The sequence below is a fragment of the Suillus subalutaceus genome (assembly GCF_016647625.1).
Source record: "Suillus subalutaceus strain FC151 chromosome Unknown DFJ58scaffold_22, whole genome shotgun sequence".
NCBI classification, from domain to species: domain Eukaryota; kingdom Fungi; phylum Basidiomycota; class Agaricomycetes; order Boletales; family Suillaceae; genus Suillus; species Suillus subalutaceus.
Window position 1 is genome coordinate 297809 of NW_024540271.1, and position 22933 is coordinate 320741.

Genomic DNA, 22933 nt, shown 5'->3' on the forward strand with positions numbered 1-22933 from the left:
GGTGCTTAAAGCTTGCAGTCCGAGTCGTTATATATCTATTTTGCTTTCCATTACAATTTACACAAAATTTACATACCCATATCTTGACTGCTGTAAATCACACCCAAGTACATGCCGCTATTGGTATTTTAGATTAGGTTCGACACCGTTTCGAAATGAGCATTAACAGGAAATATGAAGAGTCCCTATGAAAGCTTTGATCGGGTACGTTTTGCTTGATTCCACCAGCGCCGCACGTTGGCGAGAAAAACAGCCTCGACGCCACAAAACAAAAGTATGACCATGGCGAAATAATTGTAAGGGCCTGGAGGATCAACGCTATTCTTTGGAATCTTGACGTTTTCTGAAAATATTCCTATGAAAAAGCCAGAGGTAAGCGTGACACTAGAGGACAACTGGTAATATACCGATCGGAATTTGAATGCACATTATCCCAATACTAATGAGAGACACCACCAAAATGGCCTTATCAGTGTATTGTTTAGTCTTAGCGAGATGAGTTCGCAGTTGGGTCAGATATGCTGGGTGAGAATCGCTGAGCATGTGCTCGTAGTGATGAAGGGATTGCTGTAAAGTCAATATGTGGTCTGCAAAACAGTTCAGTCACATCGTCAACAGTCAAAACAGCTCTTTACCTTGAACGTCCCCCATGTAAATGGCGATTTCAAGGTCGTCGTTCCCCTGAGGGGAGGCTATTTGTCGCCCACCGATCAAAAAGCGTTTGCGGATCTGCGATATGACCTCCGACTTTGTAGCAAGAAGACGAGTCAAGGAAGTAACAAGTCTTCTCGCCCTGGCCATGCGTAGTAGTGTGTTTGTTGTTGTCGCTTGTGCTTTGGCCTCATGAGTCGTCGCAAAAGTGTTCCACAAAATTTGGAACCTGCATTTCAAACGTCGGAAGAATAGTGGCTGGGTGAACCGGGAAAGGCCACGATTCAAACTGGGAGGGTTTTCTCCCATTTCTTTTGAAAGCGTATCTGGCAGTTTTTCAATGTTGGAATCATCAGTAGGTATATGAACGAGATCAACAAGAGTGTTTGTCGACGAAGTGTGGGAGACGTCGTTGCTCGAAAATACGAGAGCTTCCACAGCTAGAACTTGTTTCTCTATTTCCTTTAGGAACGGAAAGAATGAATCCACAACAGAGTCCAATATGCCATGAGCAATCCAGTCTTTGAAGGATGTCAGTGTGAAGAACATGCAATTCACATAATAGTTACCTGATGACATATTGAAGCAGTCCTGGAGAAGTTGAACTCTATTCCTGACTTTCTCTATGTGTTCTAGACAAGGTTAAACATCGAGTCTTTCAACTCGTATGCAAGCCCACCTGAGACATCGGCGAAATAAAACTAAACGTCATTAAGCATGATTTTCACGAACCCGATGCAGAATGCGAACCTACCGTGCAAATGCCTTCCTTGAATACTACCACATATATGTTGGCCTCTCTTAAAGCACCGTCGTTAGCCTCGTAAACATCGTCATTACTTGAGATGCCCTGATAATCCGGCTGCGTGACGGCTGCATTCTGTATAGTTCGGAACGAGATGAAATAATAACCCAGTTTTGAAAAGAGCTCCATCTTTTCGCGCGGATCTTGTTGGAGAATATCCTCAAGTGTAAGAGGATGAATATGTAGGAGCTACTCGTCAAATCAGCATGGCATACTAATGACTCGAATGCACCTACCTTGCCAATGGTTTGTAAGTCGTCCCAAGTTGGACTGGCGACGTCAAGCCACCAGGCTTTAGGAGCTCGGTTGAACTCGGGCGAGCCTCCGGAAGCCAATTCATTGGGCATACGATTCCCTGAAGAGAACTCTTTCTGTTTCCCTGGGACAGAAGATATCAAGGCGGAGGAGATGTCGCCGAAAGACGCAGGTCGACAGAGCATCGCATCAGACATATGATCATGATGCAGGGGAAGCGGAGGTATGTCAAGGCTGAATTGACGTTGTTTCCCTCTGCCTTTTTTTGCCCTTGATGCCTTCTTCAGTGCAGCCTCCAAACAGTTGAGGACCACAGGTAGAGAGGTTGTTTGAGAGACAGGCTGCTGAGATCGGTCCAAAGATTCCGACAACCGGGTCAGGGTGATCTCGGGATTCAGACTCGGGGGTAGGTATAGGGTAAACCCTCTATCAACGCGTCTAATTTTCTGTCTGACCCTAAGACGAGCGGCTACCTCACGTTCGGAATGTGTGGAACGCATGTTAGCGGAGCTTGTTCGTCTCTTGCGCCGACTAGGGCGAGAAGGTGTGTAGATAGAAGAGTGGAAAGATGCAGAACTAGAGGACGATGATGAAGCCGAAGCTGAGGAACTTCGCCTTCGAGCCCAACGAGTAATTGCATTTTCTAGTACAGCGGCGAGAGCTCCCAAGCGACCCGTGTGCGTGATGAAGGATCCGGATAATGACGAAGCGGATGATGCAGGTGCCACCGACTCCGACTCCACAATGATAGGTAGGGCAGGGGCGACCTTGCCTCGATAGATGTCGTCCTCTGAAAGCATGTCTTTAAATATATTTTGTGGAGGAGACAGGATTTGACGGGAGAATTAATGTCCAAAGATAAGAACTGTTTAAGACATCCAAGTTGCCATGCAGTTTTGCGCCCACCTAGCCTTAGCTAGTGAATATTTCCTGCTTCCAACGCGCGGGCAGTTGTGAGCACAGCTACATAAGATCCGAACGTCATAAATTAATTAGTACAAAGCTCCGACCTCTTTTAAGCTTACGACTGTAGCATGTGTACCGCGCGTCAGACCATACAAAAGACATACATAATGTGATATCTTAGAAAGCTTCAATGCATCACAAGAAAGACTCATTTACACAAATTATTATTCATTACCGCGCCAACATATGTCGGAGCCGAGATGTATGTGTATGACCAAATAGGATTTCAGCTCACAACGACGCAACAGTTCGAAAATCGTCTTCAAGTTGGGCAATGAACTTGATCTTACATAACCTTCGTCGTCAAGTCGTTTGTTGCACGATAAATTCAAATGGAGATCTGGTAATTATGTAAACGAACTTCTGCGATCAGCTTACTAACCGGGCCAACAATTAGTCCGATCGCCGCGGTCTTCGCCGCCGATCATCAGACTCAGTTTGCAGTTTCCTCTACCTCCTCGTCGACGTGAATGATTGACTGAAGACGCCCTGCCAAACTCTAACTGTAACGGTGTTTCGAGTTTGGCAGTGGTTTCCGTGCCACACAGATTAATGGCGCAGCATTTTCCTAGTGCCCGGTCACGTGTTTTGACTTCCACTGGCAGCAGTATTTACTATTGACTCCACCGGCCGTGACAATCCAAAATGCCTCGTGCAACTTCAGGACGTTTCTCGCGTGCCCACCAGCCATCAATAAAATCAGCCGCTGCATCATCTTCATCCAAAAACCACAGTGCAAATGAAGGGACTTCAGCCGGCGTCCGTAACCCAATATTCAATACAGAAAGATTCGGGCAACATATCTTGAAGAATCCGCAGATTGCTCAAACGTACGCTCACAATTCTCATGTAATAAAACTCGGGCTGATTCTACATCAGTATCGTGGATAAGGTGCGGCTCAACTTATGTGTGCTGAATCCATCTCATAGATGCTAATCGTGACGTGTAGGCGAACCTTCGCCCCACGGATAAAGTCCTCGAAGTTGGCCCTGGTACAGGTAACCTTACTGTCAAGATTCTCGAACAAGCCAAAAATGTTACTGCTGTGGAGATGGACCCACGGATGGCAGCTGAATTAACGAAGCGAGTCCAGGGGCAGTGCGTGTACTTCTTCCCGTCTTAATATCATTAACTGACGGGCTACTCCTCGGAAGACCAGAACAACGAAAACTCGACATAATCATCGGAGACTTTGTAAAAAGCGGATCTCCCATATTTCGATGTATGTATATCCAACACGCCCTATCAAATATAATCACCACTTGTCTTCCGCCTCCTCTCTCATCGACCAATCTTTCGTGTGGCAATTCTCATGTTCCAAAGAGAATTTGCCATGAGGCTTGTTGCTCAGCCCGGGACAGAGCTCTGGTCGCGGTTATCTGCGAACGTACAGCTTTATTCAAAGGTAGACCTAGTTATGCACGTCGGCAAAAATAACTTCCGACCAGCACCGCAAATTGAGTCGTCAGTGGTTCGACTGGTACCTCTCGATCCTCCTCCCCCCATCAAGTTCGAGGAATTCGATGGGCTGGGTAGAATCATCTTTTCGAGGCGAAATAAAACGGTGCATGCTACATTCATGGCAAAAGGGGTCATCGAGATGCTGGAACAAAACTGGAGAACGTGGTGCTCGACTCAAAATAAGGTGATTTCAGTTTTTGTATGTTGTAGATGGAGATTTGACCACCATAGATCAGATAATCGATGACGACACAAACATGAAAGCTAAAGTAGAAGAAGTCCTCAGCTCATCGGGTTACTCGGAACAGCGGGCAGCCAAGATGACCCTTGACGATCTTCTAAAGTAAGTCGTATTAGTTTTGTCTCCTGTGCTTTCTTATCGGTTCAACAGACTGCTATCCGCATTTCATGACGAGGGCATACATTTTGCTTGATAGAACGTTTATCGGATGTATTGTATTAGGCTGGCGAATATACGTAATCCTTCTCTACGAAATTGGCGCACATCCTCCTTTCAACAAGTCACGATCCAGTCGCCTCATTCAGTGTCACTAGACGCACTGGACTCCAGTGACCGAAACGGAGAATCTATGACACAATGGCTCGACCCTGCTCCTCATGTGCGAGCTTTTTCCCCCTGAAGTTAGAAGTACTGTGCATGCTCGCCCATGGTGAAAGGTGAGTGAGGTGGGTTGAAAAAAATAAGAACATGAAATAAAACATTACACAATCTACAATATAAATTTGTACCTATCATTGCTACCAATACATAGTCATGTATGAAACTTATACTATAATGAACCCACTAAAAGGTTCGATGAAAAAGGCTTGCAGTGGAGTGTCGTGCGAGGCAAACCCAAATGTCACTACAAACGATTATAGAAAAACGTTACTAATCGCACATACACTGCTTCATTTACCTGATGTTCTAAGTGTTTCCCTTCAATATATGGCCATTTCTTCTGTAGCTCTTCCTCCAGAGGAAGCAACTTGCAAACAAGAGTGGGATCGAATGAGATCGATTGTTTCTGTCGGAGAACAGAAGGGTGGATTGTTTCGTGCGTGATGTCATCCGTGACTGTTGGAAGTTTTCTGACATATTCCTTCGACAATACGTATACACCGGTGCGTGGACTGTAAAAATTTTATGAGTGTGGTTCCAAATGAACTCTATGATACACTTGTCGACTTACTTATGTGGGGGCTGCTCTCCCCAAGGCGCCACTGGATTCACTAGCGAAAAGATGTATGCAATATCAATGGATAACATGTCACCGATATTGGCCTGCATAGTGAACGACGCATTCAAAAGTGATCGCACCATAGATTCAGGGACTCACCACCATCCACGCAAGAGTTATGTCAGATAAGTCATGTTGTTGCCAGCCACCTCCGATCTATTGGTTCAGCACAATCAGCAGCTAGTTGGGATACTCAATAAATGTTCGTCGCTTACGTCTGAATGTTCACCTATGATGTATGTTCATTAATAACATTTGTACAAGAGTTGTATCGTCCCGAAACTTACCAGAAAACCAGCACTTTGAAAAACTCCGTGAGTAAAAATCTACAAACCAATCAAAATACAAATCACCTGTTTCAGAATCTGCCCTTTCCGCCGCCCTCCGACCGTCTGCACAAATTTGCAGCAGTCCTAGAATAATTGGATGAAAGAAATTCCGAGGGTTGGTGTTCGACTACTTACAAAGTCGAGTCTGATTTCGTTAATAGCAAGCGCTTGATATGCACGCTCAATATGTTCCCCAAGTTCACTGTTGGGGAAGCCAAAAATAGATTTTGTGGAAGGCGACTTATGCGTCAATTCTTCAGGTAGACCGACCGAACCGACAGTATCAAAAACACCGACGCATCTGAAAACACATCTTAGCCGTTGTCGCCGCCGTGTATGAACCGGTAAAACTCACTTTATGGAGAAAGAGTCATTAACAGACTCAGCTCTTCTCTTACCCCGGGAATCGGGGGAGGTCCACCGGCTCAACGATGCATCTAGCCTTTCGATCTCTGAAGTGTAATCAGAATTGCCGGAATAATTATAGTCAACGTGACAAACCTCCTGGGTCAGTCTCTTTGCCACGTTTTTGGTACGTTATAAATATATCGGCGAAGTGATCCATGTCGGTACGGTCCAGAACACCGATAGCGCCCTGAAAGAAGGTCTGAGATGAGCGTTGTCAACAAAGGGTCTACTTACGATGAACATGGCTATCATCCGTGCGGTATATGCACCCTGATGAAAACGTCAGTAATGGTGCATTTCATGCTAGCATACCATTGCATACCCTAGAGAAGCCAAAGAGGAATATCTTAAGTGATGACATTAGTCTGAAATTGAGATGTTGACCAAAACCGACGAATCTCTTACTTCATCACCGGGGTGGTAGTTTCTGCAAGGAGACGTCTAAGCCGCAACTAAGCATGTATTCGGCAAGACTCACTGGGCGATGAACGCATAAGCCTCTTGAACCTTTTCACCTGCATACAATAATAAATCCTCGCCAGAATCAGCGAGCAAAATGTATTCTTACCGAGGGATCCTCCTGTCGCACCTGATCCAAAGAAAGATAGTTAGCCCCATACTATTAACAGAATTGGACGGTCCCGCGAACCATCGACATATTCAGAGTAGAAATTTTGCGCGCATCCGATGCCACACTGGTAGTAGACAATCTGCGGTATCGGAACCCCCCTGTCGATGTATATGAATGACAAAATAAGGACATGCCTCAGATGAACTTACGATCGTTCGTCCACATGTTCCAATCCCCGTGATAGTTTCTGAAGAACAAATATGTATGAAATTCCCAAATGCGTACAATCGACGCACCAGTATGTTGGTTTGCTTCCAACACTGCGAGTCCTTGGCGATCACTCCGTTTTGCCAGGTTCTAAAAGAACATCGGCATCAGATAACGGTAGCGCCTGAGATTTCATATAAACCAGCTTACCCATCGCAGCACACAATGAGTCTCTTCTTAATTTTAGCGCCAGCCTGGAAGGGTTCAGTTGTGGCCCTTGGTAGTTGTGCAAGGTCGAGCTTGAATTGAGCGGGGATCATGATTCGGTCCGGCGGGGGGAAGTTGAGGTGCAGACAAGAACGATGTCACGGTGGGTGTATTTATACTGAATTCCTTCTCGCGGCCAATATTATTATAGCCATATAAGCACGCTGATATCATAACACAGGACTCGCCGCAATTGGTGAGACCGATGAGAAAATGGCAAGCTGTATCGCGAATCAGTGATATCTGAGCGCTCGACCTGCGATCTAATACCGGTTTGGTTTCTAGTTTCAGGCAAGTTTCGTTTTACGAGTTGCTACGTCGGGGGAATGCTGGTCCCGATTCCCCATCTGATAAGAGGTTCGATGTAAGAGATTGGTCTATTCCAAGGCTGTAATAATCCCGAAGCCTGTTGCCCTGCAGGGCCTGCAACTCTCAAAATTCGAGAGTCGCACAGCTTGAACACAGCAGCGGCTGCCGGCCCGAGTGGCTGTCTCAATCAATCAGTCATCAAACACCAACCGCTTCGTCCGGCCTTTGAAAAGAACCGCTCTCAATTTCTAATTAGAATGAACAATAATCTATAGTATCCTCTAACAGCTTGGGAGTCGGTACCATCATGTTTGTGCCGTTGCTAGGAAGCTCTAAACATGCTATACTGAATCGGGCAACGTGCGTCATTCCGGATGCATGACGGTGAAAGGCATGTACAACCAAAAACAGGCTACAAGAGGCTACAGGATGATAAAATTCATTACCTCCCCAATCGAAATTGAGCACCGGCATACTCGTCCAAGGCACGACAGAACGCTTCCTCGGTGATTACACTTGGCATTGAACTGTTTGGATATTTCAGGGAAGCGACGTCATGAGCAATGGTCTGGCTGTGTCATGCCATGTGTCAATCCTAACACAGCAATACATCAATATGCGACTTACTGGATTTCTGTCAGCGCGATCTGCCATGGAGGAAAACCGTGTAGTTCGAGAGGAGTTGGGGGGTCCTGCGTGCGGACATGATGGATGATCATAAAGTCCGGTGATGGCAGACCTCCTGGTACAGAAGTCAGATGGGTGAAGTTTGACACAGAGTGAACCTTCCTTCTAATATCGAGTTCAATTTAGAGATAGGAAGTTCATATGCCTTGACGTGGTCCAGGTCATGACTGTTCTGGCGCCTGCAAAATTCTTCATCTAAAAGAAAACGTGCAACAGATGCAATGGCAGCTTTTGAGGCACTGCGTGAAATTATATGGAGTGTCAGAGGATTATAAGGAGGATGCTTGTCTGTAAATGGTATGTTAAGAGTCCTTGTTGACTGTAGGAATGCTCCGCCTACCGTGCGCTCGTCGGCGAACTGCAACTTCTCTTGGCCTATGATGCGAAGAACCTTTCCTGAAAGAGCATACTGTTGTAACATTGAGTTGTATGGGGAAGCCTTCAGAGTCGGGCGAATGGCTTCTTGACTCTGAGGCCTCAGAAAGTGGAGGGGTCAACGGATATTCGAGTTCTGATTCACTCTCGTCGGTGGGCAGATCATCACAGTGTGTTAGGCGTTCCCGAATAATGTCAGAGCACCCTAACAGTGTACCTGTCAGAGGATCGTTCAACGTGAACCATAATAATAATATCCCGACAAAGAGTTTACCCTCGGCATCATATGCAGTAAGCTGCTCTATAGCCTAATGCTCTGCACCATTTAACAACCCTAACTAAGCACTCCAAATACAGTTCTTCTGTGTGCTTGGGATTCGCCGCGTGATAGGGAACCAGAATAATTGCCAAGTGTTTTGGTAGCTTGCTGCGGTACGCGGTTACCGGTTGAGGGGGCAAATATCGGCGATTTTGAAACTTTGTTGTCAAATACACTAGCGAGGCATGCAGAAGATGCAGGAGCCAGAGAAAGAGAGGAAGCCACCATTTAGCCAGCATGGACCAGAAAAGAGAAATTTGAATTAGCACTGAGCACTCGCGTAGTCTTGCACAGGCATACGTTGCAACACAGGATCACGTGATACACTGCAATCATGATGAGCGTTACCTAAAGGACATACATCGTCTTTCCGTGATCACCATCATGCTCCCCAGTCAAAGAAATACAAGAACGATCTGACCGTCACCCCAAGCCTGCAGATATCAAATTTCAGTATGGGACTGCAGGTTTCAGAACGCTGTACGTTGGTGTCTGATATCCACATTCATCAATCTGATAGTAGCGACTAGGGGAAAGACCCTCGATTCAGTACTATTCAGGGTGGGCGTTCTCGCAGCCCTTCGGAGCAAGAAACTGGATGGAAAGACTATCGGTGTAATGGTGACTGCCTCACACAACCCGGAGCCTGTATGTACTTCATACGTGCACTAAGTGCCTCGGGTCCAACGGTGCTCTCCTTTATAGGACAACGGAGTTAAACTCGTTGACCCACGCGGCGAGATGCTTGAGTCGTCATGGGAGGCACACGCCACCGCATTTGCAAACGCACCTAATAGTGTTGCTTTCATTGCTGCGGTCGACGAACTGGTGAAGGCAACCAAAATAGACCTCTCGATACCCGCTCGTGTGGTGTATGCCAGAGACACACGCCCGACAAGCCCGCAACTTGCTGCCGCCCTTAAGGATGGGTTGGAAGCGATCAAGGCAGACTATAGGGATGCTGGCGTTACCACAACGCCGGTGCTCCACTATCTGGTGAGGACAATCAACACCAAGGGCACTAAAGATTCGTACGGTGAGGATACCGAGGAAGGATATCTTACGAAACTAAGCGATGCCTTCAAAAAACTGCTTGTAGGTGACGCATATATGCGCATACATGACGCTCATTTCCGGTACAGGCTGGAAAACCAACCCCGCCACCGTTACTCATCGACTGTGCGAATGGCGTCGGTGCCTTGATGGCTGAAAGGTTCAAAGCATATCTCGGGGGTATCTTCAACATCAATCTCGTGAACGCCGACCTACATACCCCTGGCGCACTGAACAACTCCTGTGGTGCGGACTTCGTCAAAGTCAACCAGAAGCTACCTCCTTCCATCACTCTGCAGCCAGGACAGCGCGCTTGCAGTCTAGATGGAGATGCCGATCGCCTTATGTACTATTATGCAGATGAACGCGGTCAGTTCCATATGCTCGACGGAGACAAGATCACGACACTTGTTGCGAGTTATATCGTTGAGCTGGTGAAGGCCTCGGGTTTGGACGAGCAGATCAAAGTCGGCGTCGTCCAGACGGCATATGCGAACGGAAGCTCGACTAAGTACCTTTCTGGGGTAAGTGAGACGATGAATATAGCATGGATAGAAATTTAATTCTGCAATCTCAGAGACTTCCTGTCAAGTGTGTCCCCACAGGCGTGAAACACTTGCATCACGCTGCAGAACAGTACGACATTGGGGTCTATTTCGAAGCCAATGGGCACGGCACGGTTATATTCTCGCCTGCTGCTCAGGAATTAATTTCCAGCCACAAACCTTCCACAGCGCTCACCAACCTGAGGAACATCATCGATGTGATTAATCAAACGGTTGGCGATGCTCTCTCAGATGCGTTCCTGGTGGAAACAGTTCTAGCACACAAGTCTTTCAGCGGTGTGGAGTGGGACTCCATGTACTGTGACCTCCCGAACCGTCTTGTGAAAGTCGTGGTAAGTGATCGGAATGCGTTCAAGACGGAGGATGCGGAGAGACGCCTAGTCAGCCCTCCCGGACTGCAGGCCAGGGTTGACGAGCTTGTGCGTAAGTACGAAGGGGGTCGTTCGTTCGTTCGACCGAGTGGTACGGAGGATGTAGTGAGGGTTTATGCTGAAGCGGCGACACGCGCCGAGGCTGATGGTGACATTACTTCCTCCTGCTTGTTGATGACACACTCATGGTGGCTTAGAACTCGCGTTTCGTGTCGCTGGACTTGTGTATGATGAAGCGGGTGGTGACCTATCAAAGAGACCAAAAGAATTTCTTTGAATTGAGAAGCAATCGCAGTAATGTTTAGATTTGGACATTGGTACCCGGTGATGAGATTAGAATTAGCTGGCATTGATTGTATGAAAGTTTGATCATTGGAATTTGGGATACACTTTTTGAGCGTATTTGTATCGAGATACTGTAAACTTGATCAATTGTAGCAAGTTGGTCACATGTGATAAGACGTAATCTGGAGCGAATCTTGAGCCATCGTCACGTACTTTATGCAACTAACCGCTGCATTTGCGGCTGAAGTGTTATGACTCCAGTTTTGCTACGTGTCCTTTCGGTCCGATTTCACTCTATATCAGTTACTCTTACAATCGAACAAAAACCATTTCCCCTGGACCGATTTAACACTCGCGCATGTGCCGTTTCGTGATTTACAAGGGCACATCACCTGTGCAACTGTCTCATGTTAGTAGAGCCGATCGTTGCAAAGAAGGCACTGACCCTTCCTGCTCTTAGCTCTTAACTCGACCGTGTCATTCCATTATAAACCAGGCATTTGATTCGCGCCTGCGTCTCGACCATCGTCGACCAATCAACGGTGATGGCTTCGGCGTCGGTGAGTCGCTTTCTGAATCACTTCAAGACAACTTTGGGACGTAAACGTTCAGGCTGGTATGATTCCGTCCATGACGAGGAACTTGGCAGTCAACCTTGTATATTTACCGCCGTCACACCGGTACGCGTGCCGTGTCACCGGGATCATACTATCAACTGACTGAACTTTTGCACATCAGGCATGGAACAACATAAACTTAATCCGATTAGCAGAGAAGATCAAGTCACCACTCGTCTTGTGAGTTGCCATCCGATCCGGTAAATCGTGCTGAACAAATACTGTGTTAGTGGGCACGTCCGTGCGACCACCACCGGTTCTTTGTCTTTGGACAACTGTCACCCATTTGCATATGGGAAACTTATGGTGTGTTACAACCTATGTATGATTTCCTTTGCTGACTTGCTCGTTAAATAGTTCATGCATAACGGTGGTATTGCAGGCTTTCATCTGATTAAGCGACGACTGCAGGCCGATCTGTCGGACGATGTTTTCAATGTAGTACAAGGGAACACAGGTGAACAGAATACTCATGAGAAAGAACGAATCATGACCATATTCTCGCAGACTCCGAGTGCGCTTTTGCACTACTGCTGTCGAAGGTATGTTCCTTGGTACTTTCATTACTTCCATATAAACGTAGTTGTGCACGTGCAGCTTCCCGACCCAAAGGCCAATAGCTTTGCTACTCGCACCCTGCAGCAGGCAATGTTGGATACTATCGCAACATTAAATTTGTATGCTGAGGAAGCCGGTATTACTGAGGTGAGATTGAAGTTGATTTTTCTGTGCAGTATTGCTGAGAGTCGATTAGCCAAGCTTGATGAATTTCTGCGTTACGGATGGCGAGAGTGTCGTTGCAACGCGTTATATTTCCTCTCGACACGACGAAGCTGCATCGTTGGTAGGGTTCATCGCTGTATCATATGGCAAGGGCGTTCTGATCGCATTAAATAATAGTGGTTCTCGTCTGGGACGACATTCAGCGAGTACGCTCAAGGCGGTCATTACAGGATGGCGAAAGCTGATAAGAGAGAAAACATCATCATGGTAGAACCCTTTAAGCCGATTATCCATTCTCATTTCTGATCGCTCTGAATGCAGATTGCTAGCGAGCCGCTCACTTTCGAAAAAGCGGACTGGATGGAGATACGCACGAACAACATGGTCGTGATCACACCCAAAATGAACCTCCTGCAGATCCCTATCGTTGACAAATTCTATGTCTCTCCTTCTGACCCAGCGTCACTGAATCGTGACACTGACTTTGCCGCGGCCAAGGGCCTCCTCAGCCCACGTAAAGCCTTGGTTCCAGTCCAGCCTCGCGAAAACCCCACCCAATTATCTATCTGATTTTTTCTTGTGATATCTTCACCGTATTTTGTATTATCCATCGCTGTCTTTGTTGTGTTCCATTGCTATCATGATCTGTACCATAGATGATTAATGTCGATTAATTGTTGTAGACCTTTGTGTTGGTGTATGTGACTGAATAATACGCGTTGACGCGTTTTCCAAGTGTGGCTTTGGCAACATTTTCTACGTCTTTCCCCTTCCCTGTAGCCTCCACAGTTGCGTTAGACTAATTTCTCTCTCATTCACTCACGTCGTGTTCTTCAAATCATTCAGCATAATGAACCCATGGCTACTTTGGAGCGCGTTATCGCATACTGCTAGGTCTTCGATTCGGTATCATTCAACACTACCTGAAGCATCTGACAATAGGCTTAAATTCAGGTTATCGACAGCCCTACAGATCTTGCTCTTCTTGCCATTGACGCTAGCAACGCTTTCAACGCAAGCCTTTCTCTTGCTTTCACTTCTGCTCTCGATCCACTCTCTCATTCATGGAACTCTCATATTGCTCTGGGGATCCAATGCGCTCTCCATCATGCAGGTGCCAATGCACCCATTTCTCCTTCTCGTTACTTTCAATGCTTTCTCGCAGTCTGCACAGCCTTGGCTTGCCACTGCAGTCTATTGGTGGGGAAAACTCCTCACGTTTTGCGGCCCTTCCTACGTGGCCATGGAGGGTCTGTCTAGTCTATTGTTCGCGCAGAAAGCGGGCCAAATAGGCAGGGGCATTGCGGATGAGGCAGAAAGTTACCAGTTTGTGATTCTCATCGTAACAGCAGCTGCATTCGTTGCAGCTGCGTGGTGGGTCGTCATCGTGCGTGCTGCTTTCTGTCTTCCTGAATCACGTCCCGTACTAAATCTTATACAGGCATACCCCGCAGCTGCCGCATCTCCTCTGTCGTCCACGTTGTTGGGTGTAGCATTGACAGCATTCCTGTTCCTCGTTCTCATCGGTTTTCGGTTACGACGCACCAACGTTGTCGAGGCCTCTCTCCTCGCACTCTTCCTTGCATATAACGTGTGGCTCTGCGGGTTTGATCAAACATCGTTCTCGGACCCTGCTTCCTCCTAGTATGTTCTACTGCAGTCTCATGTATTCATGCTTACTGACGGCTCCCAGTGCCCCTCTGCTTTCAAATATCCTTCCGCATTTACAGACACTTGTAAACTTCATCACGAATACCCTCCCTAAGCCTGTACTCGTTGCGCTACTCTATCGTCTTTCAATATTGCAAGTTGCATCACGTATTTTACCTACGATCGGTGCTGACAACTGGGAGTCGGACCAAGGAGAGATTGATGGACGACCGGTACGAGTACATCATGATGCCCTGTAGTTTCCTCCTGCTGATGGTTACTCTAGACCTCGATTATGACGCGCATCCTTCTAACGTATAGACAACTAATCTTTGTCATGGTATACTCGCACCTTCTTCGTACGTGTTTTCTGTTTGTATGACTTTTCGGAGACCGACTAATGTTTTGTTCAGTTCTTGATCCTTCTTCACAAGTCTGGTGGCGGTGGGCGAACATCATGTTTACTCTGTTCCTGTGGGCTGTGGAACTTGTGGTCAGCCCTGATGGGGACGATGATTCGGCAAAGTGGAAGATTGATTAGTTCTGTTGTCCGATGTCCGGAGAACCCTATGCTGCCCTATGCTGTACTTAGACCGGCATCACACCTTTCTAGCCGCTATTCGCCTTCCATTCCGCCTCCTCCTCCTTTTCGCCCTCGTAGTACTCCCTCTTCCATATCTGCACTTTCTGCTTCACTTCCTCCAGGATCTGCTCACATGCAACGAATGCCTCCTTCCGATGCGGTGAAGATACGGCTATCACGATCGAGGGTTCTCCTACCGGCACCGTCCCCAGCCGATGGTGCACAGCGCAGGAAATGATGGAGGGTACTGCGGCGGGCGCTGGATGGTGGGTGGAACGTGTGACTGATTGATGTGCTGTTCGGATGATGTCTGTCATGGTTTTGATGGCTAACTTGCTGTATGCCTGGTATTCTAGACGTGTTACGACCTTTCCTGTCCGTAGCAGGTGATGAATGTTAAGACATCGGTGACTGGTACATTTGCATGGTTGGTACCTTGATATGAATTTCGAGTCGTGCCGATGAAGAGTGCTGTTGCCCCTGCACCATCATCGCTGACTGATTTTATGATCTCGTCAATCTCCAATGACTTGTATGAGAGCACGCATACGCTCTTGCCCACTTCTTCTCTCGCTTCCACCGAGGTGCTTGGATAGGAAGTCGTCATCTGTATGAGCGCGAAAACTAAGATAGGATCAGATAACGAGTATACGTACAGGACAATGGAAGGATTGACTCACGTGGAACCGATATTATACTTTTATGCCAGCCCATCTGGGCTGCGAGGAGCTGTCTGAGTCCATTTTCAACTACTACTGCTTTTAATTTTGTCTTGACTCCTTGACTTCCAATGCTTCGAACTTCCTTCCGGGGAACCTTTATCAACCAACGTCTCATTTCACTACGGAAGGTATCGAATCTATCCGCTGCTCGGGAGCGTCGAGCTCCCATCGATGTTCACCCCGAGGCTGGAGGATGCACTGGCTACTGGAAAGCCTGTAGTTGCCCTCGAATCGACCATCATTACTCATGGAATGCCATACCCGACTTCATTGCAGATGGCTCAATCAGTCGAGAGAATAGTCAGGTCCACAGGGAGTATACCAGCCACCATTGCTGTCATTGGGGGACGCATCAAGATTGGACTTCATCCAGCAGAACTGGAACGTCTTGCAGACCAACGCTCAACCCCAACCGCCGTAAAGTTATCCAGGCGGGATATCGCGGCTGCAATTGCTCTAAAGAAGGATGGCGGAACTACATGTTGTTCCACCCTCATCTTCGCTGCACTAGCTGGTATCAAGGTGCGTATGGGGCAAATGTTTTTGCATGCCGGCATGACCATTGTTCTAGGTCTTTGCCACTGGAGGGTAGGTCGGGAAATGTTATTTTCGAACTCTTGTATTCTGAGGTGGTATTCCTAGGCTCGGCGGAGTACATCGCGGCGGGGAGAATAGTAAGCTACACCGAGCGTTTACGGGACTTTTGATAATTTCGCCCGTGTTTTAGCAATGGACGTCTCAGCTGATCTACATGAACTCACGCGTTGTCCAGTTGGTCTGGTTTCGGCTGGAGTGAAATCCATTTTAGATATAAGGCGGTATGACATCGTAATCATCTCTGTCGCTTGTCGCTAAACTGATAACACAGAACCCTCGAATATCTGGTGCGGCTGCTGGAAAATTTTGGAGAATTTATCTCTAATTTGTCCATGTAGGAAACGCTTGGTGTACCAGTAGTATCTTACGCGGAAACGCACGATTTCCCGGCTTTCTATAGCGGCCGAAGCGGGCTCGAGGTGCGAGTGTACCAAATGTCGGTGTCTTGGCTCACTAGTTTCACAGTCGCCTTGGAGGGTAAATGATCCTAGGACAGCCGCTCATATTCTGTGTAGGAATGTTGGCACATAACTCAGTACAGCAGGCTTATCAATATGTACAGATACTCATTGGCAACTGGGCATGTCTAATGGGGCCCTTTTTGCTGTCCCTATCCCTGCTGAATACGAGGCCGTGGGGTCAGCCCTTCAAGAGGCAGTCGAACAAGCTGTTCGTGAATCAGAAGAACAAAATATCAGTAAGCTGGGGAAGGCCGTCACTCCTTGGCTTCTTAACAGGGTTGGCGAGTTAACACAAGGAAAATCACTTGCTAGCAGTCAGTATCGAACCTTCCTAGACGTTGTTCACTACTCAACTTTGACCTCAGACGTGGCCCTTATCGAGAATACTGCGCTTGTTGGTACGAGATTGATAAAAGCGGTTTTGTCCAAACTGTTGACATTTCGAGTACAGGAGGTCAAATTGCTGTGGAATACGCGAAACTTGCTAGAGACAGACATGACCAGGATGTGAGGCGAACTGTCAACCATTAGACATAGCAAGTGATGTTTGTTCATCTTAGCAATGCTATCAAGTGACAGGAATACGAGAAAACCCGGATGAGCTTCACAGTGCATCTGATGTCACCTCATCAGGGACTATTGATGATCTCAAAGGGCAACCAGTACCGAACGCTTCGTTGATCGTAGTTGGTTGTGCAGCAGTAGACATCACATCTCAACCTCTTACAGATTCGGACTTTGGACACCAGTCAACATCTCCTGGGAAGGTTTCCATATCACTCGGAGGTGTTGGTCGCAATATTGCTGAGGCTGCTCACCGAGTCCTTTCGTCATATAGTAACGAGTTCTCGGCCGCGACTTTGCTAGTGTCTCCAGTCGGCGATGATTCTTTCGGGAGACTGTTGAGCGAGGAGACACGAATGCTAGGGATGAGAACAGATGGTCTTATTCCCGTTCATGGAGGTAGGTCGTCTGTATGCAGCCTACTTCTGGAGGAATCAGGGGGATTGAGGGCAGGCGTAGCTGACATGGACCTCGTTCGGAATATGGATGGACATATGGTCAGTCTTGTCCTATAACCACTTGTAACAGGTTTGAGTTTCTTGCCAGGCACGTGAATTTATTTTGGCATACAAACCAAAGCTACTCGCAGTGGATGGGAACCTATCACCTGATACACTGAAAGTAGTAGTGAGCGAGTGTCTTCGGAACGGCGTCGATGGTAAGCTTCTTCGTAGATATAGGCTTAGGGAAGTGGCTAAAATTTGTGCTTTCTAGTTTTTTTGTTCGTTCACATTCATGATTTTATCAAATGAGCTGCTGATAACACTTCAAAATTTAGTGAGCCAACTTCTGTCGTCAAGTCAGCTTCGATTCTTCCCGCTATAGCCGGTAATCTCGACCAACTTGCATGGGCGCCCATTGCTTTCGCTTCTCCTAACCTACTCGAGCTCGCACATATGTATCAACAAGCACAACTTCTGGACCTCACTTCACATGATCGATGGTGGCAGGTTCTGGACGGCCTCGGACTTGGTTCGAAGTTCCGCACAGACCTCGACTTGCTTTCTCGAAGAGACGCATCAAATCACGATACTTCACGGGGAAACCTGGCCTTCCTTGTTGAAAAGGGTGTTGCCCAAATGGCAATCAATCTCCTACCATTTTTTCGACACCTCGTCATCAAGTGCGGTGACTTGGGAGTCATTGTCGTAATGCGTTGCACGAGAGATGACGCGGCCGAATCATCGTGGTCAACGGAGTCGACTAACCATCATAGGCGCTGCGTAGTGTCCCACTCGTCAACGTCAGGTGATACTGTGGTCTTGCAGCATTTTCCTGCAATGCAACTCCCAAGCGATGCGTTGGTCAACACAACAGGTGTAGGAGATTCGTTGGTCGGAGCTTTGCTAGCCGCATTGGTGCAGTCTCCGAAGGTGTTCCACTCCGCAATAAGCCTACAACGTACGATAGATATCGCTCAGCATGCAGCCCTGTTGAGTTTGCAGAGTCCGCTTGCTGTTTCGCCACTGCTATCGTCCTTGCACGGGCAACTTTCCCATTAATGATGATAATGATACGTTTCTAGCGTGCCTCGTGGTCCACCAACGGTCCTACCTGAACAATCTCCCGCTCCTTCCTTCGTCTCTCCTTCTCTGCTAGTTGGGAGGCTTTCTTCGCTTCCCTCGCTTTCTTCTCATAATAGGCCTATTCAAGAGTATAAGCACGAGCCGAGATGTGCATATGGACCATACCTTGGCTCCATGTTTCAAGCGAGTGATAATGTTGGCTGCCTCGCCCTTGGTTATGTTCTGCAGGGTTGCGGCAGCAGTATCTTGATCCAGCGCGCGTTTGACGCGCCGTTTCTGGATGAAGTTCTTCTGGCTATCGGACGCAGATGTTTTCCGCCATTTTGCAGTCCGGAGTAGCCTTTCTGCATGTCAGAAATATTATGATTCGTATGTAAACAGAAGTATACCCTAATGCCAATGATCCGCGAAGAACCTTTTGTGCTGCATAAGTGTCGCAGCCTCGGATCGCATCACTCAGTGTCTCCGCGGTCATAATCAACCTTTTTCGCATGAATGGTGACACTTTAAACGCCTTCGCAGATGGCATGTGCATCGTCGCCTCGGTAAATGTAGCGCGATAGTGTGCCGGACTTTCTGAATGTCACATGAGACGAAGAATTACAGCAGAAATTGTCGAACCAACCCTCGTCAGCAGAAACGCACTCAATACGAATATATCCCTTGCCCAGGCACTCCAAGATGTAGACGTCTTCACCACATCCTACCCATGCATTGGTGCTGAGCTTTGTGATGTGAGGGGCACCTGAGCAACCGTCGACTAGGGCGAACGGGTTCTGGTAATCGACATATGTTATGTATTTTGGATCGGGGATATCGTCTCGGCTGTCAACTGGCACTTGTTCATCACCTGCGTCCTGAATGACGGCAATCTGAGCACGAGCCTCTAATGTCTCAACGGACTCATCTATGTATGATATTAGTCCCGCATTCACGAAATGGGAATGCGCCTTGCCGTCGATAAGTTCCTCAGGATCGAGACCAAATAGCGTTGGAGTCGAAACCACACCAGCTACCCGGTTTGTAGAGTCGACAAAGTCAATTATGCGGCAATTCACTTTGCCTGTCGATGGTGATTGCCGCATCCCCCTCCCGATCTATCGAAAGTGAATGGTGGGCACACAGGAAGCGTTTAAGATGCTGTAATTCAGCCTACCATCTGCGCGAAGACATTGCGTGACCGAGTGGGGCGAGCAACTATAATACAGTCGATGTTGGGAATATCGGCGCCCTCAGTAAGAATTGCTGTTCGTCCCAAATAAGTCGTGAAAAAATCCAATTGTGAAAAAACAAACCGCAGTTGACAAGAACGGGGTATTTGCCTGCTTTAAAAGCTGTTATCAGCGTATGCCGCTCAGAAGCGGGCGTCCCGGAGTGCAGATAATGTACATCAACTCCAAAATCTTTGAACGTCTTTGTCAGCGCTCGTATGTGCGCAATGTTAACGCAGAAGACAAGTGTTGATCGGCGCTGCCCTATCGCAGACATAAGATTGCGGGACTGTGCTTCAAAATATGGATACCACTTACTCGCTCTGTCGAGCCACGCTTGCACCACAAGGTTATTCACGGTATCTGTATTAATGATATGCGCCAGGCTTGTAGCATTGAAGTCGCCAGTTTTTGAGTTGACAGTGACATTACGCAAGTCGATGTTTGCCTTGACAGATGTGAAACGCACATCACAGAGCCTGCCATAGCAGATTGAGAAAAATCCCAACGGGCATATTGTAAAGGTCTGACCATTGTTCCTTTATCATCTCAAGAAAATCACGATGGTAAACTATTTGTTGAAAAACGGAGCCAAGAGCCAACCCATCATGGCGGCTGAAGGTGGCAGAAAAGCCGATGATTGGAATAGGGCGAGACAGCTGTGGAGGCTGAAAGGTTGCATCAGGGCTCCTTATTGCAGGATCAAAGTGCGCAAGAATTCGGCGGTATCTGTGTAAAGCGCATTAAATTTGAACGAATCCCCAAAAAGTGAGGGCATTCACGATGGGGCGGCAGCATGGTGTGCTTCATCTACAATCACTGCCTTCAGATTACCCGGATGAAACTTTGCAAGACGCTGAGGTTGTAGGAGTGTCTGATAAGTGGCAACCGTCCTGTTCAATGACGATCCATCGGGATAAGAGAAGTGAGTTATACAAAATCAATTACATACACATCTGCATTTCCAGATGCTTTATGCTTGACACCCTGCTCAATCTCGACGCGCCATTGGGGAAATTGTGCTGCAGCTTGAGCGGCGGCTTGTCTTGCAAGCTCAATACTATTCACTATAATTAATGCGCGTGATGTGGATGGGGAATGAGATGGTGGAGAGATCTGCGCCAATAAGGATATGAACACAGTTGTTTTACCAGCCCCTGTTGGCAGAGATACGCCGATGCGCGTCGCACCAGCCTGAAGCGCATTCCTGCATGCTTGAAGACAGGACTCTTGGTAGGGTCGCAGCTTGACCGTGACAGCACTGGCAAAATAACGCCGAGAGCTGAACATCCAAATAGTTCCGGACATCTCTTCCCCAGACATCATCTATAGATCACGTGAAAGAGTTGGTATACATGTACAAACACGGCCTCCATATCTGTGTAACTTGTGCAGTACACGTTTTATGTTTTATGTCGTATAAAATTTTTGACTATTACTCCAATTTATTTTATAATTTCTGTACATTGCAACTTAAGAGCTATGGGCCTAGAGGCACCAAGTGTTCAGCCGCAAGATTCGCGCCCGAGTACGAATAATTCAGGACACACTTTTTTTCACACTAGTTTTGCCAAATCTTGCCTCTCAGATCGTTGATCGTGAATGTCTTCTGCATTCGGTATGAACTAAGGCCTACTAGTGTGGTAGTATGTAGAAGAATCCATACTTGGAGGGACCCAGTGAAATGGAATAAAGTCTATCAAGATAAGTCATGATGCGTCGGATAAAAGAAGGGATGGAGCCAAAGCCCAAGTAAATATGCGATGCTAGGCGTTTAACCAGATCCACCAGAGTAGACCTTGCCAAACATGACTTGCTGAAGCTTGTCATATAGCGATAGTACACCAGCACCAGCAACACCACGGAGAATGTTGGCACCTGCACCCTTGAACAACGACTTCATGCCCTCCTTGGCAACGATCTGGGAACCAGCATCGAACATGGACTTGTAGTGAACGCCAGCACCGGAGGTCATCATCATACGACGACTGGAGGTGATGAGTGAGTCTCGCGTTCAATTTGAGGGCACAGGCTAGAACTCACCGGATAGTGTCAAGAGGGTAGGAAGCAAGACCAGCACCGATGGTGACACCCCAGCCAAGAGCGAAGGAAGCCAAGAACGAGCCCTCGAGAGCACCAACGAGAACGACAGGCTCTGCAATCACAATCAGTGATACGATCAAGAGTTGATTCAGTCGACTCACTAAGCGAATCATATACACCAAAGTAAAGACCACGGTAGACAATGATACCAACGACTGAAGGAACGAAACCACGGTAGAGACCCGCGATACCATCGGAAGCGAGAGTCTTCTTGTACACATCAACGAGACCGTTGAATTGACGAGCTCCTCCACCCTTGGAAGACTTGGCATCGTTGGCAAGACGGGTACGAGCGTAATCAAGGGAGTAGACAAAGAGCAATGACGAAGCACCAGCGGCACCACCAGATGCAACATTGCCAGCGAACCATTTCCAGTAGCCGTCGTTCTTCTTGAAGCCGAACAGAGATTTGAAGTAATCCTCTGAAATTTATATCAGAGGCGGACTATGTAAGAGCAGACTGAAAACGCACTGAAGGCGAAGTTCAAGGCTTGTGTAGGGAAGTAACGAATCACGTTGGCAGTGTTACCTCTCCAAAGTGAGACAAGGCCTTCTTCCTTGTAGGTGCGACCAAACGCATCCCCGATACCCTTGTAAGGTGTAGCCAGACGACCCTGCTTGATCTGGGAGGTAACATAAGACAGTTGCTCGCCAACTCTGGGATAGAGAACGCACCATCTCGTCCTGATTTTGTACCAAGAGCTTAATACGCTCAATTGGAGCTGCCGACGTCTTGGCAACGGCCTACAAAACACAATGTCAACGTCGAAAACCTTGACCGCACTGTAGCGATGACACGTACAGCAGAAACACCACCCATCAGGAAATCGACTGTTAGAAGTTATATTAGCGCTCCATGCGCGACACAATGCAAGCTACACGGCAGGCAACGACGACGAGCAACTCACTCATGAAGTCCTGGGGAGTCTTGACCCTCTTAGTTTCGGCCATTTTTAATTAGAAAGCCAACAAGGAAAGGCTGAGTGGAGAAGGATGAAGGAGGATGAGAGTTAAGCAACGAAAAAAGTTCGCGTCAAAAAGGAATTCGG

At 47.5% G+C, this 22933-nt stretch overlaps 11 protein-coding genes across 11 annotated transcripts; 5 read left to right on the forward strand and 6 right to left on the reverse strand.

The window, feature by feature from the left end:
- Positions 1 to 185: 185 nt before the first annotated feature.
- Positions 186 to 2511, reverse strand: DFJ58DRAFT_655998 (uncharacterized protein; the record flags this gene model as incomplete). Its single annotated transcript, XM_041381880.1, has 7 exons — positions 186 to 355; positions 408 to 587; positions 636 to 1172; positions 1221 to 1283; positions 1331 to 1352; positions 1406 to 1645; positions 1693 to 2511. 7 exons carry the CDS (start codon positions 2509 to 2511, stop codon positions 186 to 188), a joined length of 2031 nt encoding a protein of 676 aa, XP_041247018.1.
- Positions 2512 to 3065: 554 nt separating this feature from the next.
- Positions 3066 to 4617, forward strand: DFJ58DRAFT_773240 (S-adenosyl-L-methionine-dependent methyltransferase). The gene is made up of 6 exons (XM_041389305.1): positions 3066 to 3526; positions 3628 to 3776; positions 3833 to 3904; positions 4002 to 4323; positions 4376 to 4482; positions 4531 to 4617. Exons 1-6 carry the CDS (start codon positions 3323 to 3325, stop codon positions 4571 to 4573), a joined length of 897 nt encoding a protein of 298 aa, XP_041247019.1. The 5' UTR covers positions 3066 to 3322; the 3' UTR covers positions 4574 to 4617.
- On the reverse strand, positions 4541 to 7571 carry DFJ58DRAFT_773257 (uncharacterized protein). Its single transcript, XM_041389306.1, has 18 exons — positions 7106 to 7571; positions 6985 to 7045; positions 6898 to 6935; positions 6767 to 6846; positions 6686 to 6706; positions 6596 to 6632; positions 6523 to 6544; positions 6440 to 6463; positions 6352 to 6387; positions 6211 to 6304; positions 6065 to 6161; positions 5845 to 6010; positions 5734 to 5793; positions 5668 to 5680; positions 5596 to 5609; positions 5480 to 5536; positions 5333 to 5424; positions 4541 to 5273 (listed from the first exon to the last, which is right to left on the reverse strand). The coding sequence occupies exons 1-18, from the start codon at positions 7213 to 7215 to the stop codon at positions 5006 to 5008; spliced, it is 1290 nt and encodes a 429-aa protein (XP_041247020.1). The 5' UTR covers positions 7216 to 7571; the 3' UTR covers positions 4541 to 5005.
- A 113-nt stretch (positions 7572 to 7684) lies between these two features.
- DFJ58DRAFT_773272 (uncharacterized protein) lies at positions 7685 to 9160 on the reverse strand. Its single transcript, XM_041389307.1, has 7 exons — positions 8867 to 9160; positions 8808 to 8841; positions 8499 to 8750; positions 8310 to 8446; positions 8257 to 8260; positions 8099 to 8213; positions 7685 to 8043 (listed from the first exon to the last, which is right to left on the reverse strand). Exons 1-7 carry the CDS (start codon positions 9089 to 9091, stop codon positions 7914 to 7916), a joined length of 897 nt encoding a protein of 298 aa, XP_041247021.1. The 5' UTR covers positions 9092 to 9160; the 3' UTR covers positions 7685 to 7913.
- A 55-nt stretch (positions 9161 to 9215) lies between these two features.
- On the forward strand, positions 9216 to 11244 carry DFJ58DRAFT_773276 (phosphoacetylglucosamine mutase). Its single transcript, XM_041389308.1, has 6 exons — positions 9216 to 9332; positions 9376 to 9500; positions 9558 to 9947; positions 9995 to 10429; positions 10483 to 10990; positions 11040 to 11244. Exons 1-6 carry the CDS (start codon positions 9308 to 9310, stop codon positions 11117 to 11119), a joined length of 1563 nt encoding a protein of 520 aa, XP_041247022.1. The 5' UTR covers positions 9216 to 9307; the 3' UTR covers positions 11120 to 11244.
- A 35-nt stretch (positions 11245 to 11279) lies between these two features.
- DFJ58DRAFT_773280 (nucleophile aminohydrolase) lies at positions 11280 to 13176 on the forward strand. Its single transcript, XM_041389309.1, has 11 exons — positions 11280 to 11536; positions 11588 to 11687; positions 11740 to 11807; positions 11866 to 11924; positions 11975 to 12050; positions 12102 to 12201; positions 12252 to 12286; positions 12342 to 12449; positions 12499 to 12588; positions 12645 to 12734; positions 12789 to 13176. Exons 1-11 carry the CDS (start codon positions 11486 to 11488, stop codon positions 13035 to 13037), a joined length of 1026 nt encoding a protein of 341 aa, XP_041247023.1. The 5' UTR covers positions 11280 to 11485; the 3' UTR covers positions 13038 to 13176.
- Positions 12948 to 14692, forward strand: DFJ58DRAFT_207518 (uncharacterized protein). Its single transcript, XM_041379245.1, has 5 exons — positions 12948 to 13854; positions 13909 to 14111; positions 14161 to 14350; positions 14404 to 14476; positions 14531 to 14692. The coding sequence occupies exons 1-5, from the start codon at positions 13318 to 13320 to the stop codon at positions 14656 to 14658; spliced, it is 1131 nt and encodes a 376-aa protein (XP_041247024.1). The 5' UTR covers positions 12948 to 13317; the 3' UTR covers positions 14659 to 14692.
- On the reverse strand, positions 14531 to 15369 carry DFJ58DRAFT_207619 (molybdenum cofactor synthesis 2). The gene is made up of 2 exons (XM_041379246.1): positions 15136 to 15369; positions 14531 to 15073 (listed from the first exon to the last, which is right to left on the reverse strand). Exons 1-2 carry the CDS (start codon positions 15305 to 15307, stop codon positions 14727 to 14729), a joined length of 519 nt encoding a protein of 172 aa, XP_041247025.1. The 5' UTR covers positions 15308 to 15369; the 3' UTR covers positions 14531 to 14726.
- DFJ58DRAFT_905050 (Indigoidine synthase A like protein-domain-containing protein) lies at positions 15302 to 18546 on the forward strand (the record flags this gene model as incomplete). Its single annotated transcript, XM_041394934.1, has 14 exons — positions 15302 to 15324; positions 15381 to 15944; positions 15994 to 16010; positions 16065 to 16096; positions 16150 to 16240; positions 16291 to 16306; positions 16358 to 16438; positions 16485 to 16530; positions 16582 to 16794; positions 16846 to 16878; positions 16932 to 16987; positions 17041 to 17541; positions 17591 to 17702; positions 17798 to 18546. Exons 2-14 carry the CDS (start codon positions 15594 to 15596, stop codon positions 18544 to 18546), a joined length of 2298 nt encoding a protein of 765 aa, XP_041247026.1. The 5' UTR covers positions 15302 to 15324; positions 15381 to 15593.
- Positions 18547 to 18565: 19 nt separating this feature from the next.
- Positions 18566 to 21104, reverse strand: DFJ58DRAFT_715056 (P-loop containing nucleoside triphosphate hydrolase protein; the record flags this gene model as incomplete). The annotated part of the gene is made up of 12 exons (XM_041384085.1): positions 18566 to 18688; positions 18736 to 18910; positions 18960 to 19146; positions 19196 to 19477; positions 19526 to 19667; positions 19727 to 19815; positions 19866 to 20045; positions 20100 to 20260; positions 20313 to 20510; positions 20564 to 20674; positions 20734 to 21042; positions 21070 to 21104. 12 exons carry the CDS (start codon positions 21102 to 21104, stop codon positions 18566 to 18568), a joined length of 1992 nt encoding a protein of 663 aa, XP_041247027.1.
- Positions 21105 to 21373: 269 nt separating this feature from the next.
- On the reverse strand, positions 21374 to 22912 carry DFJ58DRAFT_773297 (mitochondrial carrier domain-containing protein). Its single transcript, XM_041389310.1, has 7 exons — positions 22793 to 22912; positions 22687 to 22715; positions 22560 to 22628; positions 22357 to 22507; positions 21986 to 22306; positions 21825 to 21936; positions 21374 to 21769 (listed from the first exon to the last, which is right to left on the reverse strand). The coding sequence occupies exons 1-7, from the start codon at positions 22833 to 22835 to the stop codon at positions 21556 to 21558; spliced, it is 939 nt and encodes a 312-aa protein (XP_041247028.1). The 5' UTR covers positions 22836 to 22912; the 3' UTR covers positions 21374 to 21555.
- Positions 22913 to 22933: the final 21 nt, after the last annotated feature.

Bases quoted from the DNA above. Each gene is read 5' to 3' on its own strand.
- DFJ58DRAFT_207619 (XM_041379246.1), bottom strand. From the start codon at position 15,307: ATGACGACTTCCTATCCAAGCACCTCGGTGGAAGCGAGAGAAGAAGTG. The intron at 15,074-15,135 runs GTACCAACCATG...TGCTACGGACAG, and splicing joins GACTCGAAATTCATATCAAG to GAAAGGTCGTAACACGTCTA.
- DFJ58DRAFT_773240 (XM_041389305.1), top strand. From the start codon at position 3,323: ATGCCTCGTGCAACTTCAGGACGTTTCTCGCGTGCCCACCAGCCATCA. The intron at 4,324-4,375 runs GTGATTTCAGTT...ACCATAGATCAG, and splicing joins GGTGCTCGACTCAAAATAAG to ATAATCGATGACGACACAAA. The intron at 4,483-4,530 runs GTAAGTCGTATT...TCGGTTCAACAG, and splicing joins ACCCTTGACGATCTTCTAAA to ACTGCTATCCGCATTTCATG.
- DFJ58DRAFT_773257 (XM_041389306.1), bottom strand. From the start codon at position 7,215: ATGATCCCCGCTCAATTCAAGCTCGACCTTGCACAACTACCAAGGGCC. The intron at 6,464-6,522 runs GTAAGAGATTCG...TCATCACTTAAG, and splicing joins ACTACCACCCCGGTGATGAA to ATATTCCTCTTTGGCTTCTC. The intron at 6,305-6,351 runs GTAAGTAGACCC...ACCTTCTTTCAG, and splicing joins GGATGATAGCCATGTTCATC to GGCGCTATCGGTGTTCTGGA.
- DFJ58DRAFT_773280 (XM_041389309.1), top strand. From the start codon at position 11,486: ATGTGCCGTTTCGTGATTTACAAGGGCACATCACCTGTGCAACTGTCT. The intron at 11,688-11,739 runs GTGAGTCGCTTT...GTAAACGTTCAG, and splicing joins CGGTGATGGCTTCGGCGTCG to GCTGGTATGATTCCGTCCAT. The intron at 11,925-11,974 runs GTGAGTTGCCAT...ATACTGTGTTAG, and splicing joins ATCAAGTCACCACTCGTCTT to TGGGCACGTCCGTGCGACCA.
- DFJ58DRAFT_773272 (XM_041389307.1), bottom strand. From the start codon at position 9,091: ATGCTGGCTAAATGGTGGCTTCCTCTCTTTCTCTGGCTCCTGCATCTT. The intron at 8,447-8,498 runs GTAGGCGGAGCA...TACCATTTACAG, and splicing joins AGTTCGCCGACGAGCGCACG to ACAAGCATCCTCCTTATAAT. The intron at 8,044-8,098 runs GTAAGTCGCATA...GGCATGACACAG, and splicing joins ATCGCGCTGACAGAAATCCA to CCAGACCATTGCTCATGACG.
- DFJ58DRAFT_773297 (XM_041389310.1), bottom strand. From the start codon at position 22,835: ATGGCCGAAACTAAGAGGGTCAAGACTCCCCAGGACTTCATGA. The intron at 22,629-22,686 runs GTACGTGTCATC...TGTGTTTTGTAG, and splicing joins TGATGGGTGGTGTTTCTGCT to GCCGTTGCCAAGACGTCGGC. The intron at 22,508-22,559 runs GTGCGTTCTCTA...GTTACCTCCCAG, and splicing joins TACAAAATCAGGACGAGATG to ATCAAGCAGGGTCGTCTGGC.
- DFJ58DRAFT_207518 (XM_041379245.1), top strand. From the start codon at position 13,318: ATGAACCCATGGCTACTTTGGAGCGCGTTATCGCATACTGCTAGGTCT. The intron at 14,351-14,403 runs GTACGAGTACAT...TGGTTACTCTAG, and splicing joins GAGAGATTGATGGACGACCG to ACCTCGATTATGACGCGCAT. The intron at 14,477-14,530 runs GTACGTGTTTTC...TGTTTTGTTCAG, and splicing joins GGTATACTCGCACCTTCTTC to TTCTTGATCCTTCTTCACAA.
- DFJ58DRAFT_773276 (XM_041389308.1), top strand. From the start codon at position 9,308: ATGGGACTGCAGGTTTCAGAACGCT. The intron at 9,948-9,994 runs GTAGGTGACGCA...TTTCCGGTACAG, and splicing joins ATGCCTTCAAAAAACTGCTT to GCTGGAAAACCAACCCCGCC. The intron at 10,430-10,482 runs GTAAGTGAGACG...CTGCAATCTCAG, and splicing joins CGACTAAGTACCTTTCTGGG to AGACTTCCTGTCAAGTGTGT.